The sequence below is a fragment of the Lissotriton vulgaris genome, chromosome 11 (genome assembly GCF_964263255.1).
Source record: "Lissotriton vulgaris chromosome 11, aLisVul1.2, whole genome shotgun sequence".
Taxonomy (NCBI): domain Eukaryota; kingdom Metazoa; phylum Chordata; class Amphibia; order Caudata; family Salamandridae; genus Lissotriton; species Lissotriton vulgaris.
In genome coordinates this window covers 846,041,618-846,066,757 of record NC_141699.1, presented here as the reverse complement: position 1 = coordinate 846,066,757, position 25,140 = coordinate 846,041,618, and the positions used below count along the sequence as shown (strand labels likewise).

Below are 25,140 nucleotides of genomic sequence, written 5' to 3'. Positions count from 1 at the left end.
AACGTCTTCTTACATGTCTGAATCGACTTCGGACAGAAAAATGTGTTCCTCTTCTTCGGCTTGTGGTACCGAGAATTCTGGACCTGTGTTATAAACATCGTCGATTCATGACAATTTTAGTATCAGCGAACCGCAAATAGCGAGTGTGGTATACACAAGCATTTGTCACGATCGAGTGTTGGGATCACCCTGAAATCGGCATTTCCGTCACAAACCCTCGGGTTCCATTTTGTGAACAGCATCCATTTTGTGATTGTCCTCACATAAAGGCAATGACTGAAGCCAAGACGAGTCCGAAGGACACGTGCACCTTTGCTGAATCCGCCATGACCTGGGCAAGCTAACTCCACTGCCTACAGCCAAACCTGTTCGGCCAGGTCCTTTCCCAGTGGCCGAGCGAGATCAGTATCAAGGCACAACATATCAAACCTTTCATCGCACACAAACCATGCCTAATCTTACATACACCTGTCCCTTTCTGTTGTTTTATGACTTGCTTTACGAGGAGGAGGAGGTGCCCGATTTTATTAGGGGTCTGTCGATATCTGATGGAAATACTGGGTCTTGCCGGGTAATCAATTATGGGCTGGACGAACTGAAATATGGGTTTGACATCATGACTCTGCTTTTTCGTTGTAGTAAAAATATGTGTATGGTCAACTGTAAAATAAGGAATGTTTGCCCGAGGCTTATTGTTTTGTATAAAAGAAGAAGACTGGCTTTGTAATTTTGAGCAGTCTCCTGAGAACATACATGCTGCTGTACTTCTAGGATACCTGTTACTGGTTGCAGCCAATAAATACGATCTTTGGCTTCACCAAGAAGACTATGGGTTTCTGTGGTCTGAAACAGGAAGGACTCGAAGTTTTCAGGTGTTCTCCCTGGCACCGCTGGGTTCTTAAAAACCCGGTACTTCAATTGGCGCCCAACGTGGGGCGGTATCAGTGGTACCGGTCCAAGCCAGAGGTTCGTGAGGAGCTTTGTGTGAAAATTCTGGAGGAAGGCCATCCACTTCATCGACCCCTGTATGTCGACGTGGTCCGAAAGTCTTTGCTGCGAGGTTCCCCGCGTCCCGACAGCTACGAAGGACTGCTGCCCTGACTATCGCCCTGTTTTGGACCCTTGATCCTTGGTAGAGCGAAACGATAGACGAGTCTTCTGGTGACGTCATCGATACCTCAGTTAAGTATAAGTGGAGCGTCTCCCAGTCCTTAGTTTGGTTCTTAGTTCGGTATTCTTTGGGTTTTTCTTTGGAACTTGCAAGCGCCAAAACCGAAGGATTCGTGTTTTCACGAGACTATCGAATTCGATAATCATTTGAAGTTTGAAGCTAGACTAGAGAGCGAAGATGCCTGGTCTTAGCAGACTTGGAAATTTGTTTTGTCTTAGTTGTAATAAGGATTCCCGATTGGAGGACTCGTGTACGGTTCCTCCGATTGGAACTCCAACATATGAAGTATATGTGAAACATGGCGTAGGCCCGATCACATATAATGAAGTCTGGATCCGATACACCAGAAAAGATGGTGTTTTAAAATGGCCCCAATATGATAGTTTTGACACAGAGATTTTAGATAATCTCGAGGTTAAACTTTTTAAGAAGAAAGCCCGGCCGGCAATGTTGGACTCCTTTCGCCTGTGGCACAAGGAAGCCGAACAAAAAGAAATAAAACTAGCAAAGAAAAATAAACTAGGTATGTCAATGGTACAAGCCGCTGTTGCGTTTAGGGATAATGAGGAAGAACAAGAGAGCGAACAAATGCATAGAATTAGGAAATTAGCGGTAGATAAATGCTACCCAGTTTTGCCGCGTAAAGAACAAGAATCAAAAGGAAAAGTTGATTCAGATCCTTTAATGTCTCATTTACTAAGTTTACCGCCTCCTTAGGCGCAGAGTGCTACAGCACCTCAGCAACCTTTGGTTGTGCAACACCCGATTGCTGGGCCACAGGTTCTACCGCAAACACCAGCTCCTCTTCAGCTGGTCCCCACTTCTCCGGCGCAGCCCCCTCAAGGGCCGCCGCTTTTGCTACCTACTCCATCTGTGTTCCCTACGACTTCGCCTACTGCTCCGACTATGTATCCTAATACTCCCTCTGCTACTGCCCCCACCTCTGCTTTACCTCTGCATGTCTTTCCTGGTGTTTCTGTCCTACCGTCAGCTTCTCCTTCTGTTCGGCAGAGAATGGCCAACACTGTTAGTGGCCTTTTCTCGCCTTTCTTTGGGTCGCCTAATGCGACCCCTATCGCAGAACGAAGACAGTTGCGGAGCCAACTGCCCGACTATCAAGAGAGAGAATTACTGAATAGGTTAGCGTGTAAATGGGTTGTCGATACTGCGAGGTATGATGTACAGTCTATCATGGAAGTTTTCCATCAATGTGAAGCGTCGAAGCAGAGATATGTTTTTGAACAAATGTGTGTATTTCTTTGTGAAGACTTGGAGGGAAATGATCCGGAACACGACCTGCCTGAATTGTGGCATGTGCAGTTCGAGTTCTCAGAGGGCATGATCGTAGGCACTGACGTTGAGAGAGCGGTTGCGATACTGTTGTCGTATCGGAGTAAGGGAGACACTTCCCGGTCATCATCTGAGCATGACGCACCCGGTAGGAAAAAGGCGCAACAGTATCCCATGAGAGAGGTTCCACCGGTTTGGAGGGAAGGGGACGCAAATGCCAATCCAGCCATTCCGCCGCATTTTCAGCGTGTATGGGTACATGTTCCCTGGAAGAGATCTGAAGTTTTGGCTCTCAAACAGACATTACCTGACCCCCGTAAAAATCCTGCAGGGTATTATAAGGAGTTCTCAGACTGTAAGCTCATGCATTATGAACTTGGCCGATATAGACATGTTGTTTGGAAATGTTGTTCCACAGCCTTTATGGGGAAAGATTCGTCATACGGATCACGATCAGGAGTTAGGTGATACATGGGCTAATATTGCTGCTATAGATAACAGACAAGTTGGTGGTGCTAAACCCGAGCCTTTAATTTCTGAACTCCCTGGTAGAATTATTACTTATATGAAAACTCTAATGCCCGAATTGCGCGTTAACTGGGACAAGTTGTCTGCATGTAAGCAGAAGAAAGATGAGACTGTGTCTGACTTTTTCACGCGGTTGTAAGAAACTTTTGCAGATCATAGTGGTCAGGATATGGCTAAGGAGGGTGGCCAGAGATTGTTCGTCGACAAATTTGTACATAATTTACTTCCTGAATTGTGCAATGAGTTAAAGGATTCTGAGAGTGCTTGGGCTGTTTCCACGTCAGCACAGATTTTAGCTACGGCCCAGTACTATGAAAACAGGCGCAAAGATGAGTTAGAAAAAGTGGATAAGAAGACGAAGGAATTGAAGACTAAAGTTCTTTTACAGCAAGCTTATCCACCACGTACCAATAGTCAGCGCGATTATAAACAGCCTCAGCAATATTCGGGGAACTCGCAAAGAAATGAGTTTCCTCAACAACTTTTACAGTATGGACCCAATCAGTGCGCGTATTGCAAGAAAGAGGGTCACTTTAAGAATAGTTGTCTGGTTTTGTTACAACGCACGAACGGTGCTCCTGGTGCAAGAGGTCGAAATATTCAACAGGCTCCTAGAGGGAGGGGACGCGGTGCGTTCCCGCAAAACGTGAGATCCTTTCCGTCTCAGAATTCTATGAATAGTTTTGATCAGCAGAATAATGCATCTGGTAGGACGGCTCAGTACCATGCTGATGACTACTACGCAGAAGAAGAAGAATGTGAATAATAATGATTGCTAGGACAGCCATGGACAAAGAGAGGGAGTGGTTTCAGTTCCAGTAGATCAGAGTGGACCCTATGTTGAGGTGATTACATCAGGTGTGTCAGAACCTTTTTTGTTGGATACTGGTGCTACAAAGAGTTCTATTATGCACTCGAAACTCCCTGGCGCACCTTTGTCTGTCTAAATGAATGTTTCAGTAGGTTTTTCTGGCGCCCCGGTTAGGAACCCGATTTCTAGTCCTATGTCTCTTTCTGTTGGACCTTGTGAACTCGAGGCACCCCTTATTCTTACAACAGGTTGTGGCGAAAATTTGTTAGGGTTGGACCTATTGAAAAGATTGTATGCGACTTTGTACTGTTCTCCTTTGGGAGTACGACTTACACTAGGAAAGAAAGTGGTTTCTCCGATGTATTTATCGAAAGACACGCTCCAGACAGAATTGTCTTGTCTCCCGGATGTTCTTTGGGCTAAAGGTCCATACAATGTGGGTCTTTTGGAAATACCGCCATATGTTGTGACATTGAAAGCCAATGTTAGAATGCCGCGCATTCCCCAATACAAGATCTCTAGCGAAGGTGAAAAGGCGTTGCTCGCGATCATTTATGATCTGATCGAAAAAGATGTGATTGAAGAGACAAGAGGTAATGTTTGTAATAGTCCTGTCCTGCCAGTCTTGAAGCGTACTGATCCTTCCCAGCCACCTGTTTACAGGTTTGTGATTGATCTTAGAGAGATGAATAAAGTTGTTGTGCCACAGTTTCCGGGTGTCCCTGATATCACTGTCCTATTGACTATGATTCCAGCTTCAGCCACTTGGTTCTCGGTGATTGACTTGAAGAATGCTTTCTTCAGCATCCCGATTGCCGAGGAGAGCAGAGACATTTTCGGCTTCAGTCTAGGAGGGCGAAGCTTCCGCTTCAAACGCGCCCCTCAAGGCTACTGTGAAAGTCCATCCATATAAAGTCAAGCTTTAAAAATACAGCTTGACACGCTTGTTTTACCTGACGGCGCTACGCTTATCAAGTACGTAGACTATTTGTTAGTCGCTGCAGATACTGAGGAGATTTGTAAAGAAGTCACCTTGTTGTTATTGCGTCATTTGTCTAAATTACATCACAAAGTGTCTCTATCGAAATTACAATATTGTCGACAAGAAGTGACCTACTTAGGTCACCTCTTATCGAAGGAGGGAAGGAAACTGACCCCAGAGAGAATTCAGGCAATTGCAGAATTGAGTGTGCCAAAGACACAGAGAGAAGTGCGTGCTTTCTTGGGCATTACATCATATTGTAGGTAATGGATACCGAATTTTTCCCTGTTGGCCAAACCTTTGGTGGCATTAACGTGTAAGGATATATATGTAAAAAGGAAGGGGTATCCCCGACTAGAGTTCCTAATTCGGGATAGGTATACTATTTGGAGGAAAAGAAATTAGGAACTGGTTTTAAATGAAGGACATGGACGGACAAGAGACAGCAAAAACTATGGTGAAACGAAGTGCATGGTACAAAATTAAGGATTTCATTTTATTAGATTATCATTATAGTAAAAAACATCATTACTTTATTACAAATTTTTGTCGTGTGCATGCCTCCACTATACATGTGATTACTAATCTACATATATATACATATCACTGCATATCATTGCATTTCAAATAATGATTTGATTTGAAAGCTATGTGGAAGCTTGTTTTAACACACTGTACATGAAAACATGGCTAAGTATGACATCCATACTTAGCCATGTTTTCATGTACAGTGTGTTAAAACAAGCTTCCACATAGCTTTCAAATCAAATCATTATTTGAAATGCAATGATATGCAGTGATATGTATATATATGTAGATTAGTAATCACATGTATAGTGGAGGCATGCACACAACAAAAATTTGTAATAAAGTAATGATGTTTTTTACTATAATGATAATCTAATAAAATGAAATCCTTAATTTTGTACCATGCACTTCGTTTCACCATAGTTTTTGCTGTCTCTTGTCCGTCCATGTCCTTCATTTAAAACCAGTTCCTAATTTCTTTTCCTCCAAATATTAACGTGTAAGGATACACCGAATCCCATTCCGTGGTCTGAAGAGTGTCAGAAAAGCTTTGCCGAATTGCGTGATGCGTTGTGTTCGGCTCCTGTGTTGGGTACCCCAGACTACAGTAAGCCCTTTACACTATATGTCCATGAGAAAGAAGGATGTGCATTTTCAGTGTTGATGCAGTCTTTTGGGGACAAACAACGTCCATGAACGTGTTTCTCGTCGACGTTAGACCCGGTAGCGAGGGCGTTGCCGAGTTGTTTAAGGGCCACAGCCGCAGCAGCTGTTTCTATTCGACAGTCTGCTGGTTTGGTGATGGACAATACCCTAATTGTAATGGTTCCACATGCAGTGGATACCTTATTGAATAGAACCAAGACATAGCACTTAACTAGTGCTCGATTGTCAGGTTATGAGTTAACCTTGTTAGCAAGCCATGTCCATATTAAATGATGCAACACATTAAACTCAGCCACGTTGTTGCCGATTCCAGTTGAGACAGAGAATGCTGAAAAGCAGCACGGCTGTTTCTTTAGGACAGAAGAAGAAACGAAAGGGAGAGTAGACTTGAGCGACACTCCTCTTACTGAATGTGATGGTACTTTGTGGGTTGATGGTTCGTGCTTTAAGCTTCCGAATGGTGATACGACTGCGGCATATGCTGTCACGACTTTGCATACGATTGTCGAAGCTGCACGAATCCCACATAACTCAGCGCAAGCCGCAGAGTTGATTGCACTTACGAGAGCGTGCGTGTTGGCGAAAGGCAAATGAGTGAATGTGTACACTGACAGTCAGTATGCGTTTGGTGTAGCTCATAGTTTTGGACGTTTGTGGCTTGAACGTGGTTTCCTGACTTCGCATGGTGCCAAGATCCAGCATGGTCAGTTGGTGAATGAGCTCCTTGAGTCACTGACCTTGCCACTAGAAGTTGCGATTGTGAAGTGCAGTGCACACAAAAAGGTCACGGATTATGTCGGTCGTGGTAATGCATTTGCCAACGAAGTTGCGAAAGAAACTGCAAGAAATGTGATGAGTCGAATGTATGTTGCAGGTCCTGCAAGATGGATTGGTTATGTTGGAATGTGTGAAGACACGATAGAGAGCGTAAAGTCGATTCAAGCTGAAGTTTTGGAGAAAGAGTTGAATGAATGGAAAGAAAGTAAAGGTAGGCTGGATGCGAATGGTTGTTGGGTCGAATTGTCAGAACATCAGCGATGGTTGTTACCCGATGCGTATGTGCTTGCAGTAGTGACAATGGCCCATGGTATGGCTCATATCAGTGTGAAAGGGATTTGTAAGTTGTTAGCTCCAGTATGGCAGAATGCAGAGTGTGGTCAAGAATTGCATGGTGTGTTTGAAAAACAATCCTGGTAGGGGAACCCCAACTCCAGCTGGCCATTTTGCGCCTCCAACGTATCCGTTCGAGGTTCTGCAGCTAGATTTCATCCACATGGAAAGGTGCAACAATTTGAAATACGTACTTGTTGTTTGTGCCTTTTCAAGATGGGTAGAGGCATACCCCTTAAAGGACAACACTGCCTTGTCCACAGCTAAAGCCCGTGTCAAAGAGTTCTTCCCTAGATTTGGAATGCCGAGAATGGTCTGGAGTGATAACAGAAGTGAATTTGTGGGTCGAGTGATGAAGAGAGTATGTGAAGGGCTAGGCATCCATCAAAAGTTCCACGCTACAAATCACCCCCAATCAGCTGGATTAGTAGAGTGCTATAATGGCACATTAAAACTGAAATTGGCCAAGATTCAAGCAAGCTCTGGTCTTAAATGGCCTGACGCCCTGCCTTTAGCACTCCTATCAACAAGAATGACTGCGCATTCGCAACTGGGACTTAGTCCGTACGAGATAGTGTTCGGCCGTCCGGCCAACATTTGGGGAGTGCCAAGGCCCACCAAGTTTAGCGAGGTAGAATACCCTGTACTGCTTGATTATTTGTACGAATTGACGACTAAATTGCGTGTCTTACACCAACAGGTCCACAGCTCCTTACCGCCAGCGTCTGACGATCCAGGCCACGCAATTGAACCTGGCACCTGGGTCCTGGTGCGCAACTTCCAGCGAACCAAGAACGAGCAGCCTCGCTGGTCCGGACCCTTCCAAGTGTTGCTGGCTACCCGCTCTGCAGTACGTGTCCACGGCAAAAAGAATTGGGTGCACGGCGCCCATTGTAAGCGGGTTCCATTGCCCTTGCCGTACGACCGGTGGGTCCAGGAGGGGATTGCTGACTCTGAAACGGAGACTGTGCCACGCTTTCTACCTTTCAACGACGCTCGTGTAAAAGGAACAACTTCTGAACTGAAAAACGATAATGTGTTGCAAGAAGCTGTGCCACCGTCAATTCGATTGAACACTACAGAGCCTGAACTATTGTTCAAGAATCAAGAACTTCCTGAAAGAAACCATTATAATTTGAGACCGAGAGTCATGGACAAATAAAAGCAAAATAGAGTGTTTTTTATGATTTTTAGTGGTTGCAGGTTAACCTCTTCACCGAGGATCTACTCATTTTTTTCCTTTTGAACCGCCATCCAGGTTCAGCTGCTAAGGCAGCGGTTGCTTAAAGTCTTCTGAGTGCAGCCTGAGACATAAGGTCGACGGTTCTGGTTGGTCTAAGGGAGTTGCCCTGGACTGACAGAAGCATTCTTTAGCAGAATCAACCTACCACCGCGGGCAGCAATTAGAAAGGATGGATTTCCTTGAGTTGGAGAGACCTGCACGGACAATGACTTTCAGACAGAAATTATGTAAATTAACTACAACGAAACGTTTTTTAGTATTATGTTTGTTTTTACTGTTGAGCTTAATGATGTTCTTAATTGGTTATGTGACATTCTCTTTTCAAGTAACGTTTATGCCTACTGTGTAACCTACACCTCCTTCTACTGCCTCCCCGCATTCTTTCCACCCTCTGCCTGAACACGAGTCCGCTAGGAGATCCGAATTTTTCAATAATTCCTTTGTTCATCTCCTGCACCAACACCAGCTAGTAGTTAACACAACTAATTGTTGGGTGTGTGGTCTCATGCCACACACGACAGATAGGGGTATCCCGTACTTGGTCTTACCGTTTAGTTACAATGGTTCTTTGTGGGCATTTCAAACCATGTTCATATACGCCATCAAACCATATCCCGCACGTTCCACGAGAAGTAACCTGAGCAACAAAGCATTGGTAGTGGGAGTAACGAACATGAGCAGGAACATTGATTCGTATATAATGATTCCGAGAGATGAGTTGCAGGCTTATGATAGATGGAACATTACAGGGTATAGAGTCACTTTGAGTGAGAACCAGCGAGCAAAGAGATCCTCCCCAATTTGGATAGTACCCCATCAGGGTCGCCTGTGTCTGCAAGGTAATGGTAAAAATCCCAGAGCTCAGTTAGGGAGAAGTGTCTGCACTGAGACATATGTTTTTGCATCTCAGACTTCCCCTTCGTTCCTGGCAGCTAGGGACACCTATTTCATCTGCCATGATAGAGCCTATACATGGTTGCCCCCTGACTTCTCGGGCACATGTTTTGTTTCATTCCTGTTGCCTCCCACCTACACGGCCGCAGCAGATTACCATAAGACAAGGATAGTTAGAGGTGTCATGAGTAAAGATGACACTGCCGGACAAGAATTTGGAGATTTCGAAAGGGGTTTTCTGCCTTTTTGGGGGCCTATGTTGAACAGCAGGAACATAAGGCTATTGACAAGGGTGGTTGAATCCACTGTCATTTAAACAGACGGTGCCCTTAGCAATTTGACTGCCGAGCTCCAGTCGGATCGCCTTATGACTCTTCAAAACAGGGTCGCACTAGACGTCATACTTGCAGACCGAGGTGGGGTATGTAAAGTGATCCAATCAAGTTGTTGCATCTTCATCCCAGAGAACGCCCCGACAGTCTACCAGGCCATCTCCAAACTGCATAAAATCTCTGAATCTATCCACACGGATAAAGGAGATTGGTCATTGGTGGGGTGGTTCTGAGGACTGATATCCGCCTGGGGATGGAAGATTTTGATAGTCATTGGGATGGTCTTAGCCATCCTTTTTCTGTTTTGTCTGTGTGTACAGTGCGCTCCTGCAATATGTGGCCTCTGTGCTACATCATGAGTAAGGAAACATGTATCAAGAAACAAGCTAAATAGGATGATGCTACAGCAACATCTCAATGACTTTATGAACACAGACCTGGAGTCAGATTAAATTGAGTATAGGTTATTGCCTATGTAAGGGCAAAAGAAGGGTCTGTGGTACCGAGAATTTTGGACCTGTGTTATAAACATCGTCGATTCATGACAATTTTGGTATCAGCGAACCGCAAATAGCGAGTGCGGTATACACAAGCATTTTCATCACGATCGAGTGTTGGGATCACCCTGAAATCGGCATTTCCGTCACAAACCCTCGGGTTCCATTTTGTGAACGGCATCCATTTTGTGATTGCCCTCACATAAAGGCAATGACTGAAGCCAAGACGAGTCCGAAGGACACGTGCACCTTTGCTGACTCCGCCATGACCTGGGCAAGCTAACCCCACTGCCTACAGCCAAACCTGTTCGGCCACGTCCTTTCCCAGTGGCCGAGCGAGATCAGTGTCAAGGCACAACATATCATAAACCTTTCATCGCACACAAACCATGCCTAATCTTACATACACCTGTCCCTTTCTGTTGTTTTATGACTTGCTTTGCGAGGAGGAGGTGCACGATTTTATTAGGGGTCTGTCGATATCTGATGGAAATACTGGGTCTTGCCGGGTAATCAATTATGGGCTGGACGAACTGAAATATGTGTTTGACATCATGACTCTGCTTTTTCTTTGTAGTAAAAATATGTGTATGGTCAACTGTAAAATAAGGAATGTTTGCCCGAGGCTTATTGTTTTGTATAAAAGAAGAAGACTGGCTTTGTAATTTTGAGCAGTCTCCTGAGAACATACATGCTGTTGTACTTCTAGGATACCTGTTACTGGTTGCAGCCAATAAATACGATCTTTGGCTTCACCAAGAAGACTATGGGTTTCTGTGGTCTGAAACAGGAAGGACTCGAAGTTTTCAGGTGTTCTCCCTGGCACCGCTGGGTTCTTAAAAACCCGGTACTTCAGGCTCCTTGCGCTTCAAAGACTTTATCGTCGGGATCTTCTCCAAAGAGATCCGGAGCAGAGCCTCTGCATTGGCACATTTTGTGACGTTGAGCCAGACGATCACAGAACGTTTTTTTGGATCAAAAATCGGCACACGTCACAGTTTGTTTGTTGTGTTCTGGGGACAGACACAAGTTGCACACTTCGTGCAAGCCGGTGTGCGGACACTTAGTGCGACATCCAGGACAGAATTTAAATGGAGTCCGTTCCATCGACTGGGAGCTGACACTAAGCGGGTAGGCCCAACGGCCATACACAAGTTTTCTGATTGCAGATTTGTGAACGATACAATACGCGAGAATGGGAAACCCGATCGAGAAACAATACCGTGGAAGGGTATTGGATTGCGCCCCGAGGGGAACCCGAGAAACTGTGTCGAACCGGAGCGCAGGAATCGAGGTCCGAACCCGATGGCGAAAAAAAACGATGTGACAATGGAGTCGATGCCCATGCACCTTATCACCGAAAGTAGGAGTCACCTACCTTGAGACTTGAAAAGACTTCTTCGAAGAAAACAAAGTGCAAACATCTTGACCCAACACTAGATGGCAGACTTATGCAAAGAATGTGATCTACAGCACACATGCCTCAAACATATGTAAACTCCCTGAGTGATATCCTAGTGTACAGCTTTGTTACGGTTTACCTCATCTCAAAATTCAATAAAGATCATTTATAATTTTTAAAAAAGGAAAAAAACAACAGCAGAAAGATACACATCTGCAAATGCAGTTTTCTGATCTAAAACAAGACTACCAGCCCATGGAGCCAACGCCTGAAGGGGGCCTGCATAAACAAGGCAACGGCAGAAGGTAAACTAACCAAAAGCCCCCCTCAATATGCAAGCATTCTTGAGTATGCTGTGTGTTATGGGGAGTGTGTAGTGGTGACAAGAGGTCAAGAGTAAATCACTCTGGTGGACGGTCATCTAACACTTCAGAAGGCAAAATAGCTAAGGAATTAATGGAGTATAAAATTAAACAACCATACCATATTGAAGATGATCAATTCTAAGTCAGACAAAAGTTTGAATGACCATTTGCCAAGCTTAACACACCCTTCACCTTCACACTTCAAGATAAGCTCACCTTCACTTTCTTTAATACCTCAAAACCTTCAATTTTTCCAATTTGTAGGTGGCTCAAGTCGACTTCCTTAAAGAAAAAGAAAAAAAAAAAGAGTATACATCAGCTCATCTTGCACACAAGAAAGGGAAAGATCAAGCACACACAGCATTCTTCCAATCCAGTTGCTAACGTGAGACAAAAACAGGAAGCAAGCTTTACATGTTAGAATACGGATGCCTCTTAATCACACATTTCACAGTGGGTATGTAGGAATCTGGCTCTTTATATGATAAATCAAATTGAGATATATCCTGTAAACAGTCTAGGGCTTCCCTTATAAGTGGACAGAGGTTTACTACGGCAATCCCAAGTTGCTCTTCTAGGGTAGTGTGGTCGAGGAGCCTTAGGCTTAAGCTTACCACAGAGGAGTGCAAGACATCTGAAAATACACACAACTGTCAATAAATGACACTCAAAAAGGAGATCCACACTAATTTATCAAAACAGCAAGTATCTTGATATATGTTTAGGTACCAGAATAAAATTGTTCTGGCAAGTACATTTTTAAATACAGTCCTGCCAAGTATCACGCATTTGGCGTGACACTAGGGCATTTCAGTGTGGTACTCCGCATTACCGCACTGAAATGCAATGCCATGCATAATGCAGAGTGTCTCTCAGCTGTACTGAAGTGCTGCCTGGCTGTTAAAACTGTGTGGTAGCGCGCCGTGCCCCGCTGCTCTGGCTCTCGCAGGCTTGCAGTTGAGGCTGCTAGCAGGGTTAAAGTTCACATTCACACTGTTACAATGTATGGCTCATGAATCCCCGCGGAGCGTACGTCCCAATCAAGTTGTGTGCTTCAGTTCGGCGCCGCAGGGGGCGTAACATCCTGCTGCCAGAACGGGTCTGGGAAGTTGTGGAGTAAAGCGACAAGCGGCAGCTGGCTAGTGGTTTGCGGGCATCCCCGCAAATCTATTTAGTTATGGCGCTTGCAGTGTTGCGCTGCCTGCTGCAGACAGCTTGCACCAGCCCGGCCCGTGCAGGCGCATGCTGGCGCAGTTTTGTTCACCCCCAATTCATTAATACCGGAGCCCAGCCAAGGGAGTCGGAGAGGACAGGAGCTTGTAATCCGGTTGCAGCAGCTGCCAGGACTATGCCTTCTTGTATTCAAGATGGAGGTCTGGTCTCACTGGACCCTGTTTTCACGGAGGTATGTAGGACAGGATTAACTTCATGTCTTTTGGGCGGGAACACCGGATATTTTCAGTGGTGCTTGTGCTAACAGCGTCGCTGATATCAAACTCTTTCTGCTGCCCATTATGCCACCTGATTCTTGTATTTTGCTGAGCATACACGCGTCCTCGCGTATCCATGAGTCTTCATGCCTTTGTAGAGCTTGAGCTTCTGAAAGGACAGAGGTCTAAGGTATATGTAATCCTGTTATGGTGTTGATTGTTTTAGAAAATTAATATTCTAATAACGTTGTAGCGCAGCCTGAGACTGCAAATTACGTAGAACTGCGAGCTGGGCTCAGCTGAACTGACTGTATTGTCTGTCATCAGGAAAGTCCTAAAATTACTTTATTCAGTTTTTCTTGGCCCGTAGAACCCGTTTTTCGCTGACTGGGTAAACAATTTGGTGTTAGACAATGCTCGTTTCGGAGTGCCTACTTAAATTACATTGTTATCTATGTGATAAACGGCGGTCAAACTGTCACTGCCCCACTGTTGGATTTCCTTTAACCATAACAAACTGAGTGACCATACCCACTAGACACAAAAAATACTGAAGTCAGGAATGGTTTTCCGCTATCAAATAAATGAAGCACGTGTTTCTCTGATGTTTGAGTTTTCGTGTCTAAGATTTCTTAATGCCAAAAATGCTTGGTGTCCATTGCTCGCAAAGCAGGCTGTTTGAAGGGAAAGTCAGGAAGGCGACTTTTTGTTCTTCCTCGACATCACGAACTTCTGTGTCACTTGTAATAACACTTGTCATTCATGCACACTCAGTCTACAGGCTCTGCATTCTGAAGTTGATCTGATCTCTGCAGCATGTGCTTATGCACACTAGGCCAGTGATTTCAGTCAGTTTACAGTTAATGAGACATGCTTTTCTTAAGTTACATTTCAAACTGAGACGGGAAGTTAACTTGTTTCATGCAGAACATAAACCACACCTACTCTCTAAACTGTATTTTATGAGGATTGGCTGTCAGTTACTGCTTTTTACTAGGGTAGTGACCTTCCATTTTCTGGTACATTACAGCAGTTTTAAAATCTTCTTAGAGTTTTTCGTTGCTCAAATGGGTGTAATTTCTGATATATATATATATATATATATATATATATATATATATATATATATATATATTCAACAAAATTGCCTGTAGCATTGAGAAAGCACTCCCAGTGCTGTGCCCTCCGGCTCTGTACTGCAACCTGCCTTTCCGCTTCACCCTTTGATGTGCCGACGCGTTTCAAGGTCAGAAACCTCTTCTTCTGGGCTGCACAAATGACGTTTGAAGATCGCATTACTGTGATTTCCGGCTCATTTTATTTCATTTCAAGCCCCTCAGTGGGCGTGTGGCTAAGTGCGACGTCACTGACGAATACTGGGACTTGAAGTCCTTAATGCAACTGTAATCATTCACTTTAAGTAAGCTCAAGTGTTCATTTGTACATTATGCTTATGCAACTACCTGTAGTAGGCTGTGATTACAGTGACATGCCCATGCGGCTTATGTTATATAGGCAGCACGATACACCCTTTGAAAGTGATAATATTAGAACATCAAAGGGCGATAGTGAAAAAAGATGTATCTTACCCAGTGGCGAGTCACTGTGCTGAGAAGCATCGAAGTGATAAAAACTTGTTGCAGTTTTACGGACTAGACCATGTGCCAGAGCATGTGAGAGGGGGTGACAGGCTGAAACAGCTTGAGGAGGATAGAATTGCAGTACATAATAGACTGTCAAACAAAGTCCCCGAGAGGTTTAAACAGAGAGGAACTGGCATCACACTTAGGAATCTGATAGATCATGATTAAGAACAGTCAAGAGAAGTAGGACTGCACTGATAAAATGAAAACGTGAGTGAAGTGTATAGCAGAGATGGAATGAGAAGTTGACTAAAATGTATATTTTGAGTGGCAGGGTTGAGTTGGATTATGTAACATGATTTGTCTAATTGTCTAATCTCTTCTTACCCCCTCCTCCTCCTCCCCTCTTCCTTTTCTGAATCTGTTGAACCTTCTTTGAACTTCCTTGAACTTTTTTAAAACCTTTTTTGAACTTTTGAACCTCTTTCTTAAAATGTCACCTTTGAATTTGGAACATAAAAACTAAAAATGTTAACATAAGGTGTGTATATATATGAATTTGACATGCCAGCATGAAACAACATGTGTTCACTGTCAGGTTGAGAGGGACTCAAGCCGATCCACGGCAAGATTAATCAATGCGGAGGATACAATGTAATTTTGCCGTATATCGGAAGAAAGGTCATGTGCTCTTAAAGACTACTCGCGATGTGCTGGGAAACAGGAATGCATTCTGTCGGGGCACATCACGAACACCACTGGTTAAGACCGATACGCGGCGAACCACGAGAGCAACATATGTCAACATATGTCATTTTAACAAATGTGCTGTGTATTGTAGGCATTTTGAATAATAACAGGATGGCAATGATATTATAACAGGATTACGAGGGTTTCTTCCGATGAATTGGTATCTATACAATTAGTGAGCAATATAAATGAATGTTATAATTGCACATTCCAATATGGCCCATCAGGCACAGTCAATGGTTTTGTCCCTCTTCAGTTTTGTGAAACATGTAAACCATTTAAAATCATGGCTGCTTCCCGGGGTGTCGACAAACACCGAGGAAGGCTGGACGCCTAAACGCGTTTGTTTGATCCGTCTCCCGTGAATGCTGACTTTCTCTTTTGAATACGGAGAATGCTAGATACATTATATATATATATATATATATATATATATATATATATATATATATATATATATATATATTCAATGAAAAAACCATAGGTTATAGACCATATATAGTTAGGAATTCGCATTTACAAAACCTTATTTTATTTGCACAAAACCATTGAAATTCCATATATAGTTAGTTGCACTAACTATATATCGCGCACCCGCAATCCACTGCTGATGATGTCACATATTACATCATTCATGACATGGTCAGTGACATCACTGATGACATCACTGATGACATCACTGACAACATCACTGATGACATCATTCATGTGTTAATACGATGAACCTCTACAGACTCTGATATAACCTTAGATACACTCAGTGTAAACAGACACTCACAGATTGTCATTCATCCATGGAGTTACTCATACACCTAGTCAGTCATGCAAAGAATCAATCACACCTCCATTTCCTCAACTATACAGTTATACACACCTTACTTATTGAAACATATTCTAACACATATTTACTCTCCTATACAATCACTGATACAAGTTTTCAATGATCCATGCAGCCACGCACAAATTCACTGGCTCTTATGCACAGTTATTTATATATGTCAACTCTCACATGTACTGTGCTTTACATATGTACTTACTTTGACATGTAGCACTGAGATATCCATTCACTCACCAATACACTCATGCACACAGTCAACCGCCCATACAGCTGTTTCCACATGCACTTTTGAAACCATACATCTAGTGAATCAACTGCTCACACATCTATGCACAGAGTCATACACCTCCCAGCCACCCACAAACACACACAGTCTCCCATACAAATACTTGGGCAACCAATCAATAACCCATATAGTTACTCATATAGCTACTTATCAACACATGCAACAGTTTACAGAACAACAGACATAATGATGCACAAATTAACACAGTTTAGTCACTAACCCATGCACTCAGTGAGACACATTTAATCACTCACTCATACAGTCAGTCATGCACCTACTAAATCCTTCATCCAGACACTTATACATCCACTCATTCTTCAATATGTAAAAGATATTTTAACTTTACAGAAACATACAGTCACTGGATGTTGTCATCAGTGATGTCATCAGTCATGTCATTTGAGATGTCATCAGTGATGTCATCAGTGATGTCACTGACCATGTCATGAATGATGTAATATGTGACATCATCAGCAGTGGATTGCGGGTGCGCGATATATAGTTAGTGCAACTAACTATATATGGAATTTCAATGGTTTTGTGCAAATAAAATAAGGTTTTGTAAATGCGAATTCCTAACTATATATGGTCTATAACCTATGGTTTTTTCATTGAATTTCATTGGTTTTTTAAAAGCTAACATCTGTAGCTGTAAAATGTATTATTCTTTAAATCCCAAAATATATATAGATATTTATTGATGATTTTTTTTAAATATTTTTTTCTTCGCTTCTAGTTCGCGAACCGGGAAGCTTTCCGTTAGCTCATCTTGATGCCGCGATCTAGTCCGCGAACCGGTCAACGTTACGTTAGCGGAACAGTGACGCGTCGCGGAAGCGCGACATATCACGTTATCGCGTAATGCGTCTAATGACGCGTCGCGTTAGCGCTCCCGGAAGTGCTCCGGACCGCGAACCAGAAGCGATCTGGGACGCAGCGCGCGCCGCGTAACGTAAGCGGAACAGGTCATGTGACTTGTTTATCAAACTTCTCATTGGTTCATTTCACTTTTGGTTTCCAAATGATGTATGACTAGGTCATGTGACCTAAAAATAACACTTTTCATTGGCTCAGAACTTTTGTTTTCCCCAAATCATGTAAACCCCTCCTTATTTCCTCACTCTGACTTTCATCTTGGTGAGAGAAAGACCATTTATCTGAAGATCCACAATGGCTTCCATTCTTGCTGCAGCTGGTGCACCCCCACCACCACCTCCACCTCCTCATAAGAAGAGAGGACCACCTAGTCAAATTATGACTAACAGAGAGGAGGAAGATGAGGAAGAAGAAGAAGAGGAGAGAGAGGAACAACAATTTGTTGATGAGTTGCCCCGGGTTTCTAAACGAAAATCCAGTTTCATCTGGCAGTTTTTCACCATCCCTCCTGGAACAAAGAAAGTGAATGCAAAATATGCCACCTGCCTCATCTGTGACTACAGATTGTCGAGAGGCACAGAAAAGAAGTACAGTATGGGGAACTATACAATGCATCGTCACATGAGCAGGTGGCATCCCTTGAACTACAGCCGGGCTGAGTTAAGGGATCTTGTAGACAATCCGACGGCAACTCCTGTGGCAAGATCTACATCTACATTGTCTTTGACGGGAAGAGAGGCACAAGAGACTGTGCCAAACATCCAACCTAACTTCCAGCACATAAAGTTATCTTGTGTTTACTGTGGTGATATGCTGTCATATGGCAACATGAGTGTCAACCTCATGAACATTGCATATGAAAATCATAAATGCCCTAATGCACCCAAAAAGTAATTTTCTTTTTTTTGCTCCAGTTGAGCCGTTTTGAAAGCCTGTTTTTTGTTGTCTTCCCTCCATAAAAAAAACAAAAAAAACATAAAACAGTTCTAAAAATACAAAAAAATCAAAAAATGTTCAAAAAATAAAAAAAATATATAAAACAACAAAAACAAAAAAAAACAGTTCTTTTCAGAACTACCTCCCCTTTCAAACAAAATTGCTAGAATGTTTATCACTCTGGCAAGCTCTATTTCTTTTGGTTCGCTTCAAGTTCGCTGACCGGTTCGCGAAATTTAAGCGAACTAAAAAAATATTTTTTTAAAAAAAAGAAGAGTTAGTATAAGGGAAGTAATCAGAGAATAATGTAAAAAGAAAGACAGCTAGAGAGAGTAAATGAGAGATAGTGTCAATGACATCATCAGCAGTGCATTGCGGGTAAAAAGAGTGGAAAACATTTACCTTATAATTCTTGTTACCTTTTTTAAATATTTTTTCATACTTTCAATCTGTAAAACAAAGAACAAACATTTCAAAAAATATTAAAACATGTATTTAAAAATTAGAAAAGACAAGGGAAAAGGTTCAAAAACAAACAGTTTTTCAACAACTTTGACATTTACAGAAGTCTCTGCTTCTCTACGTCCCCTACACAATCCTAAAGATATATATTCGAAAGAAACTGTATCTTGATGTTGCTGAACTGAGGCCTATTTTGGAACATGATGTTTTTCTTGCACTGCTAATGTCTCACAATAGTGATGCAATAGCAGCGCAAAAAAGATGTAAAGCCATAATAAAATTGTGTCTAACATTGTAAATGATTGTTTTATGATGCAAATAAGATGTGTGCTTTCAAGAGCTTTCTTTGAGGTGAGGCCTCTTTTTTTTATAAAAAAAAAAACACTACCCAGAAGTACAGCACTCTAAGCATTAAAATTGATATTTACAGAACTCAGCTTACCCATATGTACCACACATTTCTAAATGTATATCATAAGGACAAAAAGCATAACATTAATTATACATGTTAAATGGTTTATTTTTGCTGTTCTCAGAATGTATCAAATTTCACTTAAATCAGTGACTTGAAGGTATTCATCATGTAACAGCGGGGAAAAAAAAACACAATCAAAATGACTGTGTTTAAAAAACCCATACAACCTAAGAAATCTGATTTCAAAACTTCTTAAAATTAACTTACTTTCAATGACGTCAAACGATCTCCTATAAACAGCATCCACTCTGTTGTGCTTTAAATATTTTCAGCCCGCCACTTTCTGAAAGAAAACCTCCATCGATACGTGAAATATGTTACATAGAAAAAAAACTTCTCTCATTATATCACATGTTTCCACTAAGCCAAATCATGTTGCCGTGATTCGCAAGTCTTGTAATTCTTCCAATCAAATCCCGACATTTTCTATTTTCGCAACTTTCAAAAATAAAATATTTGAGATTATTTTCACAATCCTGGACTACTAATATCTTAGTCTTCTTTGTCACTCATGTTCTCCTTTTCCTATGACACTGATACTGCTTACTATGAAGCAGACTTACTTGCATCAGGTTTATATAGTTGGATTTTTAATCGAGACAGCATTGCAGACTTACATTCCCTCTACTTAAAATTTTGGTTTTAAAAACACCAGGTAAGAATTTTTAAGGTCAAACGGCAATTTTTTTTTGAAAGTTACAACAGAATCATTACAGAATGACCAGCCGTTTCCAGACTTTAAGTAAGCTGTATAATGTCCTGATGTTGTTGATGGACCATCGTGATAGATAATTGCTACAGTAACAAAAGTCCTCCCTGATATTGACAGCTGAGAAGCCACAAAATTTTTTATTAAAGTTGACAATTTTGATCCATCAGGCCTACATCGTTGAATCATTAAAATGACATACTGGCCATATCTACGTATAAATAATGTTGACATCATATCACATTTACATTGGCTACACTCCATGTTGTGATCCGCTGCATTTACTAGCTTATTAAAGGACACTGATTTACTGTCTGGCAAAGTTAAATATATAAATCTTTCTGAGTCTACACTAGTAGTACTTGATACCATACAGTTCTCGCAGTCATGCTGCCATTGATAAGAAAGCCCAAACAGTTGATCTACATCTACACCCTCAATTTGCAATATATCAAGCATATACATTAAAAACTCCTGACAATCTTGCTGATTATTTTCAGAGAAGTCTGTTTGACCTGAACATTCATCTAAAAGATAACGAACTTCAGACACACTTTCTACTTTTGTTCGATCACTGCTACATTTCTCGAAAACAGAATTCAACAAACAGCATAAAATTTGTTCTGAATTCAACAGAATCTGTTCTTTTAAACTCTCTAGTGAAAAGAGAACATTAACCACTACATTTGCATAGCAGTTGACACCAGAACTGTTTTCAAATTGAAAACCAACAACATCTTCAACAGAATCCACTTTCTTTCTGCTAACAATTTTCGGTTCATTGACTTTTGGTCTTTTTGCAACAACCTCCCTACTATTAATGCTATTTCTACGTTTCCGGCATACCACACGTTTCTCAAACAAAGGATATTGAGGCAAATGTGGCGCATACTCTCTTCTTAACCTATTGTATTCCTTAACACAATCTAGATCTGCACAAATGTTTGTGACATCACAGTCAATCAAGTACAATCCCGATAAAGTTCTAACTCGTGACAATGCCACATATGCCATACCCTCCTTGAAGGGGGGGACATCCACACAGGTGATGTTAATGAAACACGGCTAAAACGAACCCAGTATGGGGGATGTGAAGGATGGCAAGCAAGAACCAGACTGTTTCTCTGTAAGGTACGAGTTTGTTTCATAAGATAGATGGGTATATCTAGTTGATTTAAGTTTCCTGAGGTAGTAGAAAACAGTCCAAAACCAACATTTGTTTAGCGATATGTTGAACTCAGTGGGCATAACGTTGACAGTGGGGATTTTGTATGTTTACATCAATTGCAATGGGTTTATACTTCATTTCCTGTTCGGATTATAACTGATTCGATATATTCTAAGAATGTATAGTCTAACTGAGATGTTTTATAACTTACAGATAAACCCCTGACGAAGAGCCAGGATGGCTCGAAATGCATTGGGTATAAATGGTTAACTCTAGAGGAACTCTTACGTTACAGTCCGTGCTTTAGGACAAGGCTTCATGCATACCTACAGCAGTTAAAGGAAATAAAGTAATCGTAATGGTCTTACATGTAACGGATCAACACAATTGGAATTTATGGAACAATTTGGAACAATAAAGTATTTTGATGAAACGGATTAAATTTGGCATTTTCGTGTCATGTATAAACTCACGCTGTGCGTCTGGACAGGGGCGTCAATACGCCCCCCCTTCAAAGTAATACCCTCCTTGAACACAGAACTGCCAATATTCACCAATGCACAGTCTACACTTAAACCTTGCGATTTATGGATTGTCACCGCATATGCCAAGCAAACAGGAAACTGTTTACGGCGAACATATAAATCTTTAACAAGCAAAAACCTAGCAGAACAACGACCAATTTGCTGTACTTCCTCAATGCCATCAAATTTAATTCTTAAAAATTCTATTCCATCTCTATTTCTGTATTTCTCAAAATCAACAACATTACCCATTGATCCATTTACCAGACCTCTTTCTACATGTAAATTCCGTCTCAAAATGATTCGGCAATTTAAACACACATTCAGAGTCTTTTCAAAACCCGCTGTCTTAGATATAGTCTTCTCTAATGAATCCAATTTTGATTTCAAATTATCTGACAAAATAATTGTTGATCCCATATGCTCTAATTTGTCGATAGCTTCCAGTTTCACAATGTCTTGCTTTTCTAAATTCAACATTTTGTTGTTGAAGATGGCACATTCTGCAAGAGTTGGCATGAGACATATCCCGGATTTCTTCTCAGTAATTTTCTGAAAAATATTCTCAGGCACAATCTCTTGTTTGGGATACAAATTTGACAGTAACCGTGCATTTAAAGCTTCTTTCCCATGCTCGGTCACTTTTCCAATTCTGATATCTTGTAGAATATTCTTGTAATCTTCATCCTTTGCCTGACGCATATTTTGATGCAGTTCTGCATAATTGAAGTTTAACCATATATTGACGTTGCCAATGCTCCCTAGGCACTTCCTGGTATCTTCATGCGTGAGTATTTTGAACACAGGTTGACCTTTTACTGGTGTCAGCTGTAGAAGATCTCCGAAAACAATAATGTGTTTCCCACCAAATAAGACATCATATTCAGTTTTAAGTACTTCTTGCATTCTCAAATGCACAAAGGCAAGCATGACATTGGAAACCATGCTTACTTCGTCAATGATAAGTAGTTTCATTTTCCTCAAAACTCTTGAAACTTCACAGCAAGCATCTCCAGATAACTTGTTGTATTCTAATTTGTTGTCATGCTCCACCGGCAGCATCAATAGACGATGCAAAGTAATACCTTTAATATTATGTGCTGCCAGTCCAGTAGGAGCGGTGACAACACAAGACAGCGATGACTCAGTCCTTTCCTGCAAATAACAAGAGATTGCTTTAATGAGGAAACTTTTTCCAGTTCCCGCTTCTCCACTCACGTACAGTCGGACAGGCTTCAACGACGTACACGAGCACTCTTTCTTCTCATGACTTAATCCGTGCTCAATTTCCTTGGTAACTTCATCATATATTTTCCTCTGCTCAACGTTGAGTTGTTTTTCCAAGTCTTGTAAGTTAACTGAATCCTCCTGAGCATGTGCCATGGCTCTTTCTACTTCATTCATAGCAGTGGCAGCTTCATTTTCGATAATAGGTCCTCCAAGTGGATCTTGACTCAATGAAACAGAACTCTGACTGTCCTGAGAACTGTCTCTGGCAATCTCGGCTGCAATCGTTGCTTCCTGCTCAATTTCCAAAGTTAGCATTTCTTGATATTTAGAAAAAGCAGGACATTCTATGGACTCCTTGGCTGCATTGAAAGAGTCTTCGTAACAGAGGAAATCTCCAAGCAGTTCCTCTTCTGCACGCCAAGGCTTGAAAAGTTGCAAAAGTGCTAAATAGAAAAACTCCTTTTTTTCTGGAGATTCGCCACTTAATTTTCGATGGTTTACTAATTGGCATTTTCTTTGCTTGACCAGGCATCCCTCACTTCCAATTACAGCATACACTCCTTTCTCAATATCTTCTTTGATGTTCCTCTTGAATATATAATTTTGGAGAACCTCATATAGACAAACATTCTCAAGGTGACTGCTTCGATTTGGATAATATGTATCCAACATGTTGGTCTTCAAAATGTCGGTACTGTTTGGTTCCTTTTCTGCCAAATACTCAATTTCCCGAACAGGTTTTAGAACTCGATTTCGCGTTGCAGCAAGACCAAGACTCGCCCAAACGAGACTCCTGGATTTGGCATAGAGACTTGCTGAAGACAATCGATCAGAACATTCGTAAGCTCCGATTTCTCGATGCGACAACATCTTCAGACTGAAACTGTACAACTTCTTGCTGAGGCTCTTTTCATGGGAAATGTCCTCCCACATATCCTTCAGTTCGGTCTTTTCTTTTTTGGTGATGTAAGATGTCACATACCGAGCCACAGCCATACAGTTGTCAGCCACAAACTGTATATCCATGTTGGCATTCCACATGGACAAAATCACTGGGTTGTAGTCATTGATGTACTTGGACTCTTCGTTCCTTTTCAAATTGTATGTATTCTTGGGTGATTTCCTCGTCACATTATGTCGCAGCGAAGACATCAAACTGTTCACTCTTCCTTTAGAAATCACCGGTCGTGGAAAGTTGAAACGACATTTGGTGTAGAACTTGTCCTTGTTTCTGAATTTACGACGACAGTACTTTCCACAACGATGGCTTTGGAAACGTAGAACTTGTTCTCTTAGACTTTTCTTCTCCGTTGCGTTTGGAACAGCACACGTAGAATACTGTTCGATGAAATTCATCACTAAGTCATCCGGATCTGTTCCAAATTTAGGTGCATCCTTGATCCACAGCAACATATGTATATGAGGGGCACCTCTTGCTTGATACTCCTTTCTCCAGAAGAAATCCAACACCTCTCCAAGAGGTGGATTCTTTTTATTTGTGATGAAAGACATCATTGCTTCAAATCTATGATTGAAGTACCTGCATACATTCACAGGATCCAAAGAACACAGTTCTCCAGGTGTCTTGAATTCAATGTTTTCAATATTTCCATTTGCCTCTCGTAGAAATTCAAGTAAGTCTTCCCAGCCATACTCGGCACAGCTCAGAGTGAGGAACCATGTCGGAGTTCCTAAGTTCCTCAGCATACATTTTAAATCACCATGACGACGGTACCAGTACTCATTAGTACCACGCTGACACGCCATGAGATTAATTAAGTGAGAATCCAAAATACTGTCTTGGACATTGACTTTATGCATGAAGTCCCTTGCTGAGATATTTCGCATCTGTATACCACTTTTTAAGATGTGGTTCACTGCATATGAAAGTCCAGACAGATCACTTTCAAACAGGAGATGAAACAAATAGGGAATGCATTGCCGAAACCTAGAATCTTCTGCATACAATCGTAAAGTCCGGTATTCAGACGCAGGAATTTCACGAGGTCGCTCATCATATCTTCCTCCTTGACCTGTGGGAAATAGCTGTGGGA

At 41.8% G+C, this 25,140-nt stretch overlaps 1 protein-coding gene across 1 annotated transcript in view; it reads right to left on the bottom strand.

Annotated features, from left to right (window-relative positions):
* Positions 1-25,140, bottom strand: part of PPP1R7 (protein phosphatase 1 regulatory subunit 7) — a 1,034,080-nt gene that overhangs the window by 724,723 nt on the left and 284,217 nt on the right. Inside the window, exon 4 of the mRNA XM_086943981.1 lies at positions 12,036-12,101. Within this exon, the coding sequence (XP_086800107.1) occupies positions 12,036-12,101 (66 nt within the window). The remainder of the gene's footprint in view (positions 1-12,035; positions 12,102-25,140) is intronic.